Raw genomic sequence first — 17950 nt, 5'->3', positions numbered from 1 at the left:
AATTACAAACACTTAGGCACTAAGTAGGAGGTTGTTGTCAAGTTGATAAATTCCTACCTCCATATATTGTGTAACTTTTAAGTACCTGTGGCTTTGTGTTGCAAAAACAATTTTCTCTCCTCCAAAAGCACTTGATTTGGCAGCTTCCCCCGTATGATGGGTGGAACTTTTTTTCCCAACCATCCTAGGAAGTCTCTGGAAGCTTCCAACAGAGTGTGTCCCCACAGCTTCCTCTGGAAGTAGTCAGGGGGCATCTTGAGGGGGGGTAGATTCTGGGAGCACTGCCCCCCCAGGACTGTCTTCATGCACATCTGGAGATTGGCCACTGTGTGAATACAGTCAGAGAAAAGCTGGTGAAGAGCAGTGTTGTCAGGGTTCAGATCGCTGGCCTGGTCCTTCAGGATGTCCTTCAAGGCCTCCACCATGAAGAGGAGACCACACTGAACTCTGTCCCCCAGATAGGAGGAGTTCTTTGGGACGCCGAGGACCGGGAAGCCTGGGGGCCAAGCAGGGAGGTTGTACCCATTGGCTTTCTCCTGGGGGGGACAGTACACACATACTGACGCGTGAGGTGAGATACGGTTAGCAAAGGGTTCCTTGTATGACTATAGGATGAGGTAGGTGTTCCCTGGTGATGCTCTAGTCTATGGAGTCTTGTTGGTCATCTCAGATAGAAGACAGTAAAGTTAAACCTTCTTCAACCCGTTTAGACTAGAGTGCCCAAACTCACTGAATAATAATCAGTCTAAAATGTCTACACCAGAATGGAGAGCGGAACCGGCATTTTCCTTCCGTTTCCTGGACTGAAACAGCAAGGTTGTGTTATGTTGTGTAGAGCACTCGTCATTGTTGACAGTAGCAAACTCACAAAGGTGGTCAAGGAGTCCATGACCATCTTCTTGGCCAGACTGGTCAGCTCTTGGGCTGAGCAGACTCTGACCGTGGCATCCAAACTGACCGTTTTCATCACCCAGAAACTGAGAAAGAACAGACATCCTGCAAACACCAGTTTCATACACATACGTATATTTAGTAAAACAGGCACTCTGTCACTGCCCCAGGAACACCCCAAACATTACAATCATGGTGAGTCTGAGAATATTGACAAGCAGGAATGTAAGATGCAAAATATCAGGAATATAGGAATGTAAAATATGTAGGACTTGTATGTCCTCAGAGCAATTTGTCCTCAGAGCAATTGTGGCAGCATATGGTTTTGTAAAACATAAAAACTGTTAAAACGATTCCAACATTCAGTTAAAGTTTTACTGTTAAAATGTGAAAATCTGTCCAAATGAAACAAATTGCATGAAATTACCTGCAGGTTTCATTATCGGATATGATGTACAAGCCTTCAATTTCCTATAAACACCATGAACACAACCAACAACCAAGACAATCCTTCTCATCTTAACAGAACAGGAAACTTATATACTCACACACTGGCCAGTCGGAGAGTATGAAGACAATATCAGCTTCCTTCATCTATTTTCTTATTTTGACACACGTCAAAGGAAAAATCATCAAGATTAGTTTCTTCAAAATTGACTTGTTGATTGCCAGTGATTAACTGGCATTGATGTATTACAGTTTTTCTCGATTGGTTACACACATTTTCTGAATGCATACCTCATACTCTCCGAACTCTACACACAAATCAAAAAAACACACACACAATGGGCAAAACCCCTCACTTCTCCTGCAAAATTAAACTTAACATTCAAAACAATGTTATTTAATCTCAACATGGTATTTTGTTTTCAAATGACAAACACAAACCATCATATGAATAGACATTTATAAGAACCATTCGAACACTTATGTGCTCAATGTAAAACACTATGATGAATGGAAAACACTTCTTCTTCATTCCTCATAGTGAGTTAGGCCTTTTTTTTTCAGTGTTACACTTACTACAGACAGTACATACATAAGTGTGTTGTAAAATATTTGAAAATATTGTTTTTATACTCAGAACACAGAAATACACGGTAACAAATATATTTTACGTATTTTTCCCAGAAAAACAATGTACACACTGTACATCCCAACCAACACAAAGTTGCACATACAGTGGTCTACATACAAAACAACAGAATAATTTACTGAAATTTGAGTGTAAAGCAGGAGTTGTGCTTGTAGTTTAGCAGAATTGGTTCATGGGGTTGGTGCATGAGTTACATGTTGTGGTCATTGTGTCTCAAGTACCATTATTTGTGTGTAAACAATTGAGAAAAACTGTAATAAGCAAAAGAACAACTTATCTGCATTGGATGCATTGATGTGTGAGATAAGGGTAATGACATCATCTAAGCTTCCTCTCTGACTTCTCAGTGATGTAAAGTGGAGAACCACAGATGTACACGGGGAGGGGGGGGGGGACACAGAGAAATACGGATTTATGCTAGTCTTGAACCTCAATTTAGACCTTTTAGTTTGATCAGAAATTGTTCACAAGATAATGATGCAGCCTATTATTTAGGCACACACTATATGTTGGTTTGACCTGTGCACATTCAACACCTAGAAGAATGAGTCAGTTGGCTGAGCGGTGAGGGAGTCGGGCTAGTAATCCGAAGGTTGCCAGTTCGATTCCCGGTCATGCCAACTGATGTTGTGTCCTTGGGCAAGGCACTTCACCCTACTTGCCTCGGGGGAATGTCCCTGTACTTACTGTAAGTCGCTCTGGATAAGAGCGTCTGCTAAATCTGAAATCTGAACACCTGACAAAGACAATAGCTTGTTACGTTTCCGAATTTTTTTTATTAAATAGAAAAATTGGTACAAATAAATATTGTCTTATACATCTGAAGAAAAAGGAATTCAAGATCTGTCTTGTAATGAATCTTATTTACAACAGATTATGATACTGCTGAATCCAATTTATGGTCCACTAACTTGTTCTGTTAAATATATTAAATATATAAATATAACATGAGCTAAAAAATAAATGGCGTACAATGTCTTATCTCCATTGATTAGCTGTTTTCTCTGAAAACAGTAACCAGTGCCAACAACTACAAAATAAATCTAAATGACGTTTCACCTAAGATGAACCAACATGCTCAGTCAGTTAGCATGTTTCGGCACTAACAACAAGTGGACCGTTGTGTCGGCACTCTTCGGCGATTTCGTTTTTTACAGACATCCGTCATTTTCAGACTTTGAACAATGGGATTTCCCTCCTTCAGGAGGTTTTTTATCCGGTACAAAACACCCCCCCCATATATCTTTTTCGCATGGTCGCTGTCGTTGATCACCTTTGAGAGGTTGAGAGGTTGTTCAAATGTGATGGATGGCGCTGCTCTGATCATGTTTCCAGAGGTACGAAACATAGTTCCGTTTAAATCCTTCAGCTTTTCCCGGAGATCGTTCGGGTATGACAAGTCCTTGTGGTTGTGCCGGACCTCGACAAGGTGGTAGTTGTAAAAGGTGTTCCACCAGTAGAGGCTCTTCAGTGTCTCCTTGATGTCAGAGACATCGATGACATGCTTGGGGATGTCCTGGCAATTCTCTTCAGTTGACGGCGAGAGGTTGAAAACGGTCTCCTGAGGTCAACGAGAGGAAGAAAGGAGAGGAACGGGTGAGGCCGTTATCATGGACAGTGTGGAACAGGTGGATGGATCGAATCATCGTCTTCAGATTCAATGTGTTAATTAAGTAAAAGGGAAGCTTTCTGTTGGAAGCAGTTGTTTCACATGTGAAGGATTCTCACCAAGTTTGTATGGATAATGGAGTCATATACTGCACGTTTGTTTGGATAATAGAGTCATATACTGCACTGTCAGCATTCCTTCCTTTGAGTCTTTGAAACAGTATGGGCCAGCGCTTTGCGTGCAAGGAAGGCACATTACAAATTGTATTATTATTATTATTATGTGGGGACCAATTTGACTTGGAATACTTCTGAATAAGTCACCAGCCAAAGCCACAGCCATCTAACCATCTCAGTTACACAAGGATAAACATTGCTAAGCAGAGATTAGGGTAGACTTTATGCCCCCATGCAGAGAGATCACGAAGGTTACACACACATTTCCCGGATACTCACATATGCTTCGAGGCTTGAACTTGCTTGATGCTCTGCTAATTTATACAGGTTTTTCAGACTGCCCAGACAGCTGTTATTTGTCTCTCCCAAGAGGCTGAGAGCTAGCAGAATGGAGAGCACCACTGCAGAGAGATATCAGAGATACTTCAGGGAGACAGAAGCAATTTGACAAACATGCTAGAAAATCAGAATGTACACACAGCCCTGAGTGAACTTAACAGCTTTTTAGATTCGATATCAAACGACATGCAGGGCAAAGTACTTGATCATTTTGTTTCATGCAAATGTACCACATTTCTATTCTTGAATTTAAAAGTCATCTTCTGAACAGTCACGTGAGAATCATAGTGCATACAACATTATAAAAAAGCATAAAGGAACATTTTCACATGGAGAAACGTCTCAATATATTAAAGAATCACAGTATTGAGGCTAATTTATGAGGGCAAGTCATTCCTGTTTTGTTTCTAGTCCCAGTATTTCTGACCCATGAGATTAGTCTGTGTTCTTACCGAGGTGTCTGGTAGATACTCCTTGCTGGTAGATCATGGTGAGGCAGGTGTTGATCGTCTCAACAAAAACTCAGCATTTATTATATTCTTATCTACCATCAAAAATTGATCAGCTGATAAGTTTAGTCGGAAATGGGTAATTTCCTCATCTAAATTTCCACCCACCAGAGAACACAGTCAAGTGTTCACTTGTGAACACCAACTAAAACAGAATTATGGAAGAGTTGTCACATTGAGATTGCATCCGTCACAGCATGACACTATACATTCTCAACTCTCCACTAGCCTAATATAATCTAACCGCCCATGTCAAGTGATCTGGAAGGAAAGTGGATGCTTGATCATGACCATCTCATGATGTAAGAGAATTTTCCTAAAAGGATATTTTAAACCTCTTACTCCTTCTGTTGCAGTGTCAGATGATGGACGGACGCATACCAAAAACATCCCTGGACTCTTAGTTAGTTAGTCAGCCATCATGAATCCTTTAGTACAATGACAAGTTTATTAGAAGTGCTTTCCCAAACATTCTGCAATTGCAATGGTGTTTATGATGACCAAATACAGAAACTTTTAAATCCATAATCTTTATTGAATAAAGCAGCACATTCGAAATTATTAGACAAAATACTTTTTGTAATTGTACAAAAAAAGTAATTGTACCAAACAAAATAGCACTGCTAATGATATTAGTGAGTAGTTAAACCGAACAAAACTTCTTGTAGAGCTACAATGTGCAAATCAAAAACAGTTGAAATAAGACATATAGTGTTGTTGACCTCAAAATGACAATAAAATGTTCAGAAATGTTGACTCTTAAAAAAATGGAGAAGTGCCTCTCACTAGCTGGCCTCATATTTAGTAATACTTTTGCGTTTTATTGTTGTACATCAAATCATTTGTATTCTCAGTGTAAAAAAGAATAATCTACTTCTAAATACTTCAAAAGCCTCAATAAATTCAACAGGAATACTTTTGGCTGAACCAAAATAACAATTCGTTTGAGTAGCTTGAGAGTTCAATATTTAGTGAACATTTGGAAGACAAGGCCTCCTCTCCAGAGTTTTAATAGGAAATCACCTCGGACCTTTGACACAAAGGGGGTGTGCTCTCACACACACAGCATTAGAATACCCCCTCCAGGGGAACACTGGATACCGTGTGTTTAACACGAAGAAGAAAAAAAAAAACGGATTTCCAGCTTCTAAATTTTAAGTCCTTGTTGAACTATGCGTTTAATAGAAGGACCCTCCTTCTAGGAATACACTCCTTTGGAGAAGTGATGGTGGTCATGGCAACACGTTCATGGTTAATACTGCTGGCGGAGCAGCGCTAGTAGTCTAGGCACAGATGCAGACCCACTCTCTGGCCCCGAGCATGAGGGGTCTGGGGTAACCTGGTGAAGACACGCCCCCCTCCGCCATCAGCAGGCTGGCTCCTCCCTCTGCTGCCGAAGCATCGCCGTCACACTCACTATGTCCTCCTCGGGAACCTGGAGGGGAGAGGACAGGGGAGAAGGGGAGAGGACAGGGGAGAAGGGGAGAGGACGGGGGAGAAGACGGGAGAGGACGGGGGAGAGGACAGGGGAGAGGACAGGGGAGAGGACGGGGGAGAGGACAGGGGAGAGGACAGGGGAGAGGACGGGGGAGAGGACGGGGGAGAGGACGGGGGAGAGGACGGGGGAGAGGACAGGGGAGAGGACAGGGGAGAGGACGGGGGAGAGGACAGGGGAGAGGACAGGGGAGAGGACAGGGGAGAGGAGTTGAGAGAAGGTGAGAGGAGGGGAGTTGATGAGGAGAGGAAAGGGTTAGTTCACGTGACAAATTAATGAAATGACAAACCGGTTGAGTGCTGAACTCATAATTTCCGTTTCCTATACCAGCATCTATCATTTATCTTTGGCTGCATCATCATAATTTACTGACAGGAAATATGAAAACATTTGTGAAAGTGGACATCAGAGAACTGGCCGTTAAATATTGACCGCAGCAACTGGTGATATTGCTTATTTTTGCTACACGAGAAGTCAGTAAAATGGTGAGCAGGTGGTTACACACTCGTAATGCAGAAAAGATTATCAGGTCTCTGAGCTTTCCTTGGGGCAAAAGCGCAACCCAACCTTGCGTAGCACATTTTTAAACCAAGGGTTCCTCAGCTATAGGCAGAATGGAGAATATGTCAACTTAATGCGGGATGGGTATAGATCCGGGGTAGAGCATTGTACTGCAAGAAGTGGCGGGTTCAAATCCCCCTCATCCGCTTTGGATAAAAATAATACATCATTACCATTATTGAACGCAGCACGTATATTTTTAACACCATTAATAAAGCTTCCTGATTGTGAAACACTCTTTGGAAAAAGGTGGGTGGATTTTCAACAGTATTACACATCTCCTCAAAGGTTATAAATAGCTGCATAGTAACATTGCTGTTTGACGATTTCACTGTGAAACTAAGATAGTGGAACCACAGGTTTACCCTTCCAAAGAATGTCAGATTCACCAAGGTGGTTAGAAAAGGCGGACCAAATTTTCACTTACTTTCTCCGCTACCCCTGGTATGCATGTGTGTAATATTGCTGTGTAATACCCATCCACCCACCCCCCCAGCCCACTATTCCATCTGATTGCCCCACTGAGGAGAACCACCTCTTATTAAATCAACTTCATCAAATCAATGGATAAACCTGTCCAGACCCAGTACCCCTTAGAACCCACCCCGGTACAAGCCCCAGACTCAGTATCCCGGTTCTAGAACCCTCCCCGGTACAATCCCCAGATCTAGTATCCCGGTTCTAGAACCCACCCCGGTACAAGCCCCAGACTCAGTATCCCGGTTCTAGAACCCACCCCGGTACAAGCCCCAGACTCAGTATCCCGGTTCTAGAACCCACCCCGGTACAAGCCCCAGTACCAGCATACCGGTTCTAGAACCCTCCCTGGTGCAAGCCCCAGATCTAGTATCCCGGTTCTAGAACCCACCCCGGTACAAGCCCAAGTACCAGCATACCGGTTCTAGAACCCTCCCTGGTGCAAGCCCTAGACACAGCTGGTCCACCAACGGGCCTGTCGCAGATGCACCTGCGGTGGTTCCTGTCAGACAGAACATTCGCTGCTGCCGTCAGCCGTGACTCAAACCACTCCCTGACCATGAGACTAACCTTCGGCGGGGGAGTTGGAAGGAAACTTCAACCTCTCAGTCAGACCCAGATATGTGGGCTATGTGATGAGCACACCCCAGGACAGGATGATTGAGCATGGAAAGACGTGGTGCAGGGTTCTAACAGGAACTCACTCACGCTGGTGTTGCAGGTGTCATAGCCAGGCTAGTTTAGGTTCCTCCTTTTCTCTTGCTCTTTCCAGGAATTGTCCCTTGGACCTCTAATGCAATTGCTAGTAGTATTATGGCCCAGCTGGGTGACATTACTACAGAGGAGTGTGTAACCACTGACGTGTGTTCAAATTAAAACAGTGAAAAATCGTAATTTCACCCAAAGATCTGGCAATGTGAGATAATTTTGTTGTTGTTGTTTTCATTAAATCAAACCAGGTGAAATTATTACAACAGGCATTTTTTGCTTGTTTAGCCATGTGCTTGGTTGAAAATATGATATATCCATCCTAGCCCTCCAAAATGTAACTTAGAATAAGGTACTGTCGATGTCCGAATAGTGCTACGTTCAATATATGGGTACACATAATGTTAATATGATTAATATGAAACTAACATCAAGAGCTTAAGTGTGGCGATTGTTCAAAGTCTTTAATTATAGTGAAAGCCTATAATCCCACCTATAATCCCAAAGAAACAACATTTATAGTGTATGGACTGTGATAATGACAAACAACACTATAATCCTCCTCCTCACAGGAAACACCCTGAGAGATGCAACTGCACTTCCCAACAGTGATACTACAATCTAATCGGATAACGACTACAGGAAACTGTTTATAAATATACATTGGTCGAACCTACCAAATTACGAAATCATTAGTGACTGTGGAGGATACATTTAGTCATTTAGCAGACACTCTTATCCAGAGCGACTTACAGTAAGTACAGGGACATTCCCCCGAGGCAAGTAGGGTGAAGTGCCTTGCCCAAGGACACAACGTCAGTTGGCATGACCGGGAATCGAACTGGCAACCTTCGGATTACTAGCCCGACTCCCTCACCGCTCAACCACCTGACTCCCCAGGATAGCGATGTGAAACTTTGTTGAAAGGCAAGCAAGCTGCTCAGGCATGACAGATCATATCACACAGCTTCAATCCAATAAGAGGTTTCACCAACTACATTTAGTCATTTAGCAGACGCTCTTATCCAGAGCGACTTACAGTAAGTACAGGGACATTCCCCCACGAAGCAAGTAGGGTGAAGTGCCTTGCCCAAGGACACAATGTCAGTTTGCATGACCGGGAATCGAACTGGCAACCTTCGGATTACTAGCCCGCTTCCCTCACCGCTCAGCCACCTGACTCCCTGACCAACTTGCTACAGGTGCAACTTAAACTCTAGGGTCAGAGCTGCCCCACCACTGAATGTGTGTATGAATGTTAGAATGAATGTGTGTATGAATGTCACAAAATCGTTTTTTTCCCAGTCCAACTTAAATGTGACCGCAATGATCGCCACACAAAGCCAAGTTCTCTGTGTAAAGAGCGCCCTCGACTGGCGACAGGTGGAACTGACTGAACGGAGGAGAAGAGGCAGGCGACGGGAGGGGGGCGTGTGTCGGAGGGCGGAGGACTCACCAGAGCGTGGTCGAAGCTGAAGGTGCTTATGTAATAGGCGGAGATGTCACTGTCGGCCAGGGGCTGGGAGATCTGCGCTACGATGCCACACTCGTCTGTGGAACGGAGAGAGGGGAGGACGAGAGACAGAGCGGAAGAATAGAGAGTGTGAGAGAGAGAGAGAGAGTGAGAGAGAGAGAGAGAGAGAGAGAGGGGAGGGAGAGAGGCAGAGGAAGAGAGAGAGATAGAGAGGTAGTTAAAGTGAGAGACGGAGAGACAGAAAGAGTTAGTGACAGAGAGAGAGAGGCAGGGAAGATAGTCCGAACCCAGGAGAGAGTGTAACAGGGTTGACAGACCTTGACAGGCCCACAAATCCGGCAGCTTACCAAACCCTAGCGGCTGGCCTCCGATACGCACCATCCTCCACAGCTCCCCTGACGAGCTGGTGAACAGTAGGTCTGCTGGGAACCTTCACACACACACACACACACACACGTGCACACACGCACACGCACACGCACACACACACACGTGCACACGCACACGCACACGCACACGCACACACACACACACACACACACTCATTCAATTACTGCCACTCAAAGTGCTAGTGACTCCAGGACACAATCTGCTACTTTGAACAAAAGCTAAGATAAGGGGAAAAAACATCAAAATAGAGTTGAAGCGTGTGTGTGTGAGTGTGTGAGGGAGGGGGGGGGAGGGATGAGAGAGCAATCTAGGTGGGAGAGAACGGGGAAGAGAGCGATTTAGGAGAGCGGATGGGAAAGAAAGGGGGAGAGAGGGATCCGGAAGAGAGGACGGCAGAGTCATACCGTCTCTGTGCCTCCGTGTCCATGACCAGAGAGACGTAGCCGTCGATCAGGGAGAAGGAGAAGAACTTGATGCAGTCCAGCTCGGGGCAGGGCGGAGCACCGTCTTTAGGACTGGAGGGGGGGGGGAATCATAGACACCACTGACTGAAAACACGAGCGTGTGGCGTTGAGTGAAGTTCCCCGGTCGTCATTCACATTGAGTCATTTAGCAGACGCTCTTACCCAGAGCGACTTACAGTAAGTGCAGGGACATTCCCCCCGAGGCAAGTAGGGTGAAGTGCCTTGCCCAAGGACACAACGGCATTTTTTTGGGGAACGGACGGGAATCGGACCGGCAACCTTCTGATTAATAGCCCGGTTCCCTAACCGCTCAGCCATCTGACTCTGTCTCAGACATCACTGAGACACACGGCTGCTCCGTCGGCGCCAGGGGCCCGTCCCTGATCCCCTGGTGCATACGCTCTGGATAAGAGCGTCTGCTAAATGACTAAATGTACGGGACAGCCCCCGGCCACACCCCCCTGACTCGGGGCGCTGTTTGACTCCCTCTCACCTGCTGGAGTAGAAGAGCACGTCGATGAGAGTGGTGGCGATGGCAGGCAGGGTGTCGGGGTCCAGACTCATCACACAGAACTGGTTCTGGGGGATCACTACCGGGTGTACGGTGGGCTGGGTCACTGGAGGCAGGAAATACTCTGTTAGTGTGTCCGGAAACAGGAAAACACTTTTTTAGTGTGTCTGAAGACAATCCAAATACTTTGTCAGCGTGTCTGGAAACAAGAAATCATCCAATCATCCAACAGACCATCAGCAGAGACCCCCAGAACGATGTCCCCTCTCTAAGGCACGCCTAAACGAAACGAGTCCTCATCTCCCGAAACCCCTTTTCCCCCCCCGAATCACGCGACCCCGGGGCAGCGTGCGGCCGGGACGTCTACCTTCCCGGTCGTTCCTGCGGAGGCCGTTGTGCGTGTCCTGGCTCAGGACCGGTACTGACTCCCCGTCCACCTCCCTGTAGATGCTGAACTCCTCCTCCAGGGTGCGGATCACCACGGCCAGGTCTTTCTCTCGCACCTGCAGGGGCCGGAGGGCCGGGAGGCGACAAGATGGCGGTCAGGACACGACACTCCACAGGTCCCCCCCCCCCCCCCCCCGCCAAATTGTTATGTAGAGGGTAAAATAACTCGTTGTTACTTTCACTGTGTTCACTGCAAGCTAAGTTCATGTTTCCGTCATCCTGAGGCGGGATGGGAAGTGAGCTGTGCTTAAAGTGGGTCGAGCTGACCCGTTCACGCAGAACCACATGAAGCATTAACATATCTGCTGACAGTCAGTCTGGCCTTGCTGTCCGCTAAACTTGTATTTATTTATTTACTACTGACCCCTCCGGTCTACCCTTCCCCTTCCCCTCTCTACCCCCGCTGGTTTGTAAGACATTCCTGGTTAAAAACGTACTTGGTCGACACACTCTGCGGCCCATATCGCTTAGCAACAGCCAGTGCTAGTGGACACATGCATGTTCAGGAGTCAGTCTGAATGTTCAGTAGCAGGGTCGGATGCCACATGGACCAATAAGATGTGGGGATAGGGCTGTACTATCTGTGCATATTACAACGCTGCACACGATTGGACCAGCATCGGGGGACGGTTAACGGTCATTTGGTGCACAGATGAAATTGGGCCGGACTTGTTAATTCTGTGTTTGTGTTTTGTCGATAAAGACTAAGCCGTCGGCCCCACAGGTGGTCTGGGCGTATGTGTGTGTATGGGAGGGGCCTGGGCGGGTCTTACCAGGATGAAGTCTGTCTGATAGGTGGAGAGCATGAAGACGGACACGTGCTGCTGGGCCAGGGGGGCGATGACGGACTTGGCGATCTTCGTCACGCCCACGGCCTGCGAGCTGCTGGACGCGTTGCCGTTGGAGACCACGTTGAGGGGCAGCCAGACGGAGCTCTCCACCAGCAAGTGGTCCGAGGACGGAAGTTCTGGTCAGAGAGGGTAGGGGAGGGGGGGGGGGGGAGTCAGATTGGACACACACGCACGCACACGGACGGTCAGTTCCAGGCCCTTCTTCGGTTCCTCACAGCTGCCTTCCTGTGTTCCCTCTCAGGCACCTCTCACCCTCCTCCCTCGATACCAACACAAGGGACTAAAGGTCCCCAGATATATTTAGCCACACATCAGCCTAAATATATGACAGGAAGTGTCTCGTATGTACCTCGGTCCCACACACACACACACACGATTGATACTGGCTGTGTGTGGGGTCAGAGGTCATCCAGGGTTACTGTATTCGATCACAGCGTGCAGGAAAACCGAAATCTGTAACTATGGAGCTGTCAAGAAGTAGGGCATCCATGTTTAGCTGCCATGCAGGCCTCGTGTTACCTCTGTCTTAACACAACAGTGTTACACTGTTTCCAACGAGATTGTCTGTTTTGCATTACAAATACCGGCTGGAATGACTTGGCTCAGTTTCGTCCGAGCAAGCCATGCTATTTATCTGTTAATATAACAGCAGATCCAACTTCCTCTAATGAGTTCTAACGTTTCCTCCTCCCTTTACTCTCCCCACAGGGACATTTGCCCTGGAGGGAGGGAGGGAGGGAGAGGGAGGGAGGGAGGGAGGGAGGGAGAGAGGGAGGGAGGGAGGGAGGGAGGGAGGGAGGGAGGGAGGGAGGGAGGGAAAGAGAACGAGAAAGAAAGAGAGGGTGGGAGAGAAAAGGAAAGCGAACGAGAAAGACAGAGAGAGAAAGAGAGAGAGAGAGAGAGAGAGAGAGAGAGAGGGTGGGTGGGTGGGTCGGTCATGCACCTTTGAAGCCCTCCTGGTCCAGCACCACTGTGTAGTTCTCTGGTGTCTCTGTCAGGCTGAAGAACTTACACCTGAAAGATAGAGAGAGGGAGCAGAGAGGAAAGGGGGGAGAGAGGACAAGATGGAGAAAAGAGGTAGGAGAGAGAAGTGAGGGAGAGGGAGCGGAAAGAGAGATAGAAAGGGGGGGGGGGGGTAAAAGAAGAGATAAATATAATTTAATAGCAAATACAAACAACTGGTGATCACCGTGTGTGTGTGCGTGTGTGTGTGTGTGTGTGTGTGTAGGGGGCTGGTAGAGGTAGATCCTGGCCCAGTGCCCAGCGCCAGGCTCAGTCAGCAGAACTGAGCCAACCCTTCCTGTCCACAGTGGAGGTTCTGAACTGGTCTGCTTCTAAGAAACAGTGACGGGGGTCTTTTAGTACAGCTGAACACAAAGCACAGGCTGGGAGTGTGTATGTGTACGTGTTGTTTTTGCAGAACAGTTTGAGGCCCAAACCCAAATAGTTTGCGTCTCAGAGACAGTAGCTAGCTGGGCCTGGACACTCTGTCCTGATCTGGTGAATGAGGCCTTTGTCAGATGCTTTGTCCTGGTAAGATAGGAAGCTGGGGGTGGGGGGCAGGGGAACCAGCATGATGGCTGGGGGGGAGGGGGGGGGGGGGGGGGGGGGGGCGGGGAACCAGCAGGAAATAGTCTGTCTCTCTCTCTCTCCCCATCCAGCTGATGACTCTGCAAAATGTAATCCTTTCTATGAACTGGGCCGGGGGGGAAATCGAGAGACAGACAGACAGAGAGAAAGAGATAGAGAGGGAGAGACAGAGGGGGGAAGCATATATTACATGCCCTTCTTCCTGTGACTTCCTGTTGACATGTCACCATGAGCGTGCTACTTCCTGTTGACCTGTCACCATGAGCATGATCCCGTACTGTTGTGGTACTAGAGCTGGGGCAGTACTGGGGCTAGAAGAGTCCTGGGGCTAGGACAGCACTGGGGCTGGGACAGCACTGGGGCTAGGACAGCACTGGGGCTGGGACAGCACTGGGGCTGGGACAGCACTGGGGCTGGGACAGCACTGGAGCTAGGACAGCACTGGGGCTGGGACAGCACTGGGGCTGGGACAGCACTGGAGCTAGGACAGCACTGGGGCTGGGACAGCACTGGGGCTGGGACAGCACTGGGGCTGGGACAGCACTGGAGCTAGGACAGCACTGGGGCTGGGACAGCACTGGGGCTGGGACAGCACTGGGGCTGGGACAGCACTGGAGCTAGGACAGCACTGGGGTTGGGACAGCACTGGGGCTAGGACAGCACTGGGGCTGGGACAGCACTGGAGCTAGGACAGCACTGGGGCTAGCCCAGGACGACCACCCTTCAGCTGAAGCAGGCTCGATTGTTGTTCTTCCCTTTGGAGCTGCAGCTGCATGAGAGGCTGGTCTTGCTGCTAGTCTGGCTTCCTGTTTTGTGGTTCTCACTGTCTCAACATCCCACCACACAGCAACGCAACACCACACCACATTGCCCTACACAGCTGCACTACATTACCCTACACAGCTGCACTACATTACCCTACACAGCTGCACTACATTACACCACAGCTACGCCACACTACCCTTTATTACAGCATTACACAGCTACACTACACAGCTACGCCACACTACCCTTTATTACAGCATTACACAGCTACACTACACTATACTATTACACTGCAGGAATAATATGAAAAAAGAAACATAGGAGAGGGTGGAGGGAGGGATGGGGGATGGGAAAAGGGTGGAGAGGGAAAGAGGGAGGAATGGAGTGACAGAGAGACGAGAAGTTAGAGAGACTAAACGTACAGGTTAAAGAGAATGCAGGTGACAGGTTCAATGAAGAGCAAACAAAATGATGGACTTTGACCCTGAATAAACAGAGGAAATAAAAAGTATGCTTTGGTGAAAGAGAGACAGAGAGAGATAAAGAGAGTTCATGTCCCAGATGGCTAAGCTATGTTACCTAGGCCTCAGCTACCTTCCAGCCTTTTGTTACCAGAAACAAACCTAACTTGGCTGCTACTGCTAAGTCCGACTTAAGCAGCACCAGACCTTTACAGGACCAGAGCCCCTCTAGGACCAGGACCACTCCAGAACCAAGACCCTCTAGAACCAGGCCCTCCAGAAACAAGACCCTCTAGAACCAGGACCCCTGTAGGACTAGACCCCCTCTAGAACCAGGACCCTTCTATGACCAGGACCTCCAGGACCACAGCCCTCCAGAACCAGAGCCCCTGCAGGCCCCTCCAGAGCAAACAGAGGCTCCCTTCCCGGCCAGCCCTGCCTGCTGGGGCAGACAAGTGGAAGAACATCTATTGTTTTGGTCTTAGAGGCAGCATTGTAGCCACAGCCCTGTGCTGTTGTTAATGGGCTACAAGGGACTGGGGTATCAGCCTGAGGCCTTAGATAGCCTACACACACACACACACACACACACACACACACTTCATATATTAACACAGTAGCATACACACACACACACACACACACACACACACTGTGCAGCTAGACCAGATGGATCAGACCCTTATCACCCTGTATGGGTGGGGTTTAAACTGTAGCCTATGCTCTCCGCTAACCTCAGCCTAGCTCCTCTCCTGGAAATCTGCAGCAGGTTCAGTTCAGACAGGAGGAGAGCTTTCAGCGGCGACAGAAAGCCACAAAGCATGGGTGCTCTCACCACCTTCTAGACTGTTCTGGAGGATGGGCCTGCTGAATGACGCTGAAAAACATTCCAACGAGGCCACTGCAGTTGGAACTGGGACTAAAACCCGTGGTTGAAACCAGTACTTGGGAGTTGGGGACTATGCCTTGTTGCTAGGCACTGTGCTGGGTAGCGGCCTGCTTAAGATTCCAGTCATGGATGCCTGCCTTGCTTGTGGGTCGCTCACTGGGCCCAGACCACCGGGATGTAGGATAGGAGAGAGGGAAAACACTAAAAACCAGTTCACCATTAAAAGAGGCCTGAACGCTAACCACAGTGTTAACATTGGCCTAGTTGTTAGAGAACCCCCCCCCCCCACCCCCAACCCAGCCTTTGTGGACTTCTTGAAACAATGCTGTCCCGACTTCCACACTACCCCCCGACACACACACCCCTCTCCCACCCTGCCGAAAAACAGGAAAAACACCCAAGGCCAGAGCAGAACAGTGCATTATGCCATAACTCCACAGTGTGTCAACAACACACACACACACACACACCCCAGCAGAGGAGAAGAGCAAACTGGGGCTTCTGGCGCTTTCTGGTTGTTCTCTAGACGCCCTGCACAGGCCTCTATAGCTGGCTGCCGACACACCCATGTAAACAGGCTCACAAGCACTGACTCACCGGACGTCGGAAAGGTTGTGTATTAACACAGTAGTTGTCTTTAAAAAGGTACGATTACGCAATGATGCCCCTAAGAACGAGGAAGTGCTGTCCATGGTGCAGAACATTCTGGATTGATATAACACCGCTTCATGATAACAGGGGGATGTCTGACGCGTTGACTGACCAGTCCACACACTTTGCCTCATCGAGGATACAGATGGTATATCTATCCTAATAGGCAAACTCATAGGTGCCAAAAGTACTCCTACAAGCCATCCCTAAATAGTGCCAAGTACACGGCTAGTTTGTGACTGCATGGAGAACTGAGACTGGCTTCATGTTTCAGGCAGTAACTTCCATGTCAAAGAGGGTCTTGGATGACATAAGGTATGGGGGTCCCAAAATGTGTTAGAAAACTTCTAGGATCCCTTCTCTCATTCTCTCCTTCTCTGAGTTTGATACATTCTTAAAACTGAATTAGGCCGATAGATTTCAACTTTTAGTCAAGCCAGTTATCCTTTACTGAAAGTGAGATTTATAGAAGCACTAACTGGTCTACAAATGTTGCCCTATTGCCCTATAGACCGTGCTAAATCCACTATACATATCCGAGGCCATCTGGGAAATAAACAATGACATAACAAAGCAGATACTTCCAGGGATTAACCAGACACTACACACAGCTGCTGTGGCCTCCATCGATTCCAGCCTGATCCTCACTACCTCACAAGTCCGGGCATGAACCTGAATCTACGGACAATGCCAAAGTACGTCTGAAGTGTCTTACTTTATAACGCGTGACACTCATACATTCGAGTTTAATTTGTTAAAATAAAAACGTAATTTCTTCCTCGGTGTTTTTTTTCCAACCAGAGGTAGCATATTTGCTCGGGGCAATAAAACTGATATAAAGTCCTATCATTTTCGGTTGGTGTGGGATTTCTGTTCTCTGTTATAGTTAAGGTTGTGGTTGTTGCTTGCAGGATTGTTGCTCGGCACGTGCGACAGGGGCTTTTAATATTAGTATTTGTACCTATTGAATGAAGCCTGGCGTCCACATACAGGGGGTGGATGTAGCTGGCTGGCTGGCTGGCTGGCTGACTGGCTGGCTGGCTGGCTAGCTGACGCTACCTCGCAAGCTTCCATTCATAGCTTGCAACAAAGATCTCCCCACTAAATATAAATGAGTCTTACCTTGTTCTGTTCCGCAGGAATATCAGTTTGATCAGAGGGTGTGTGAAATTTTCCAATCCATTTTTGCAAATGCTGGTGACCCGAAGTCTGTGGTCTAGAATGTGTAAGTCCATGGTAGCTCCTGCAAGCCAATTGCTTGTTTTTACTGTAGCAGCTACAATTGTGCCCTAAACTAACGCTGTATGTACGCTATGTTATTTAACATTCCTTTTGACGGCGAATGTCTGATCTACAGCGAGTCTTGCATCAGAGGCGTATAAAGAGAAAAACATCCGCCGATATCCGACTCCACTCACTTACTGTATTCAAATAAAAGACGGCCCCGTACAACAACACGCCCCCCTCGTCTTAAAGCTACAGGTGACTACTGAATCGTTCCCTCCTGGCCGTTGGGAGATCAGTGATGACGATTTCACAACAAAATAATAGATTTACATACAATGACAGCTTGTGTCAGCAAGTAAGCTTGGGCAA

At 47.6% G+C, this 17950-nt stretch overlaps 1 protein-coding gene across 1 annotated transcript; it reads right to left on the bottom strand.

Annotated features, from left to right (window-relative positions):
- Nucleotides 1–5131: 5131 nt before the first annotated feature.
- Nucleotides 5132–17751, bottom strand: castor1 (cytosolic arginine sensor for mTORC1 subunit 1). The gene is made up of 9 exons (XM_067228289.1): nt 17477–17751; nt 12942–13012; nt 11921–12114; nt 11068–11203; nt 10683–10806; nt 10130–10240; nt 9683–9765; nt 9318–9412; nt 5132–6055 (listed from the first exon to the last, which is right to left on the bottom strand). Exons 1-9 carry the CDS (start codon nt 17587–17589, stop codon nt 5987–5989), a joined length of 996 nt encoding a protein of 331 aa, XP_067084390.1. The 5' UTR covers nt 17590–17751; the 3' UTR covers nt 5132–5986.
- Between the last annotated feature and the right edge of the window lie 199 nt (nt 17752–17950).

The sequence above is a fragment of the Osmerus mordax genome, chromosome 24, assembly GCF_038355195.1.
Source record: "Osmerus mordax isolate fOsmMor3 chromosome 24, fOsmMor3.pri, whole genome shotgun sequence".
Lineage (NCBI taxonomy): Eukaryota > Metazoa > Chordata > Actinopteri > Osmeriformes > Osmeridae > Osmerus > Osmerus mordax.
This window is presented reverse-complemented; position numbering and strand designations above follow the sequence as displayed.

Bases quoted from the DNA above. Each gene is read 5' to 3' on its own strand.
- castor1 (XM_067228289.1), bottom strand. From the start codon at position 17,589: ATGGACTTACACATTCTAGACCACAGACTTCGGGTCACCAGCATTTGC. The intron at 10,241-10,682 runs GTGAGAGGGAGT...CCCCCCCTCCAG, and splicing joins GTGCTCTTCTACTCCAGCAG to TCCTAAAGACGGTGCTCCGC. The intron at 9,413-9,682 runs GTAAGCTGCCGG...TCCGTTCCACAG, and splicing joins AGGCCAGCCGCTAGGGTTTG to ACGAGTGTGGCATCGTAGCG.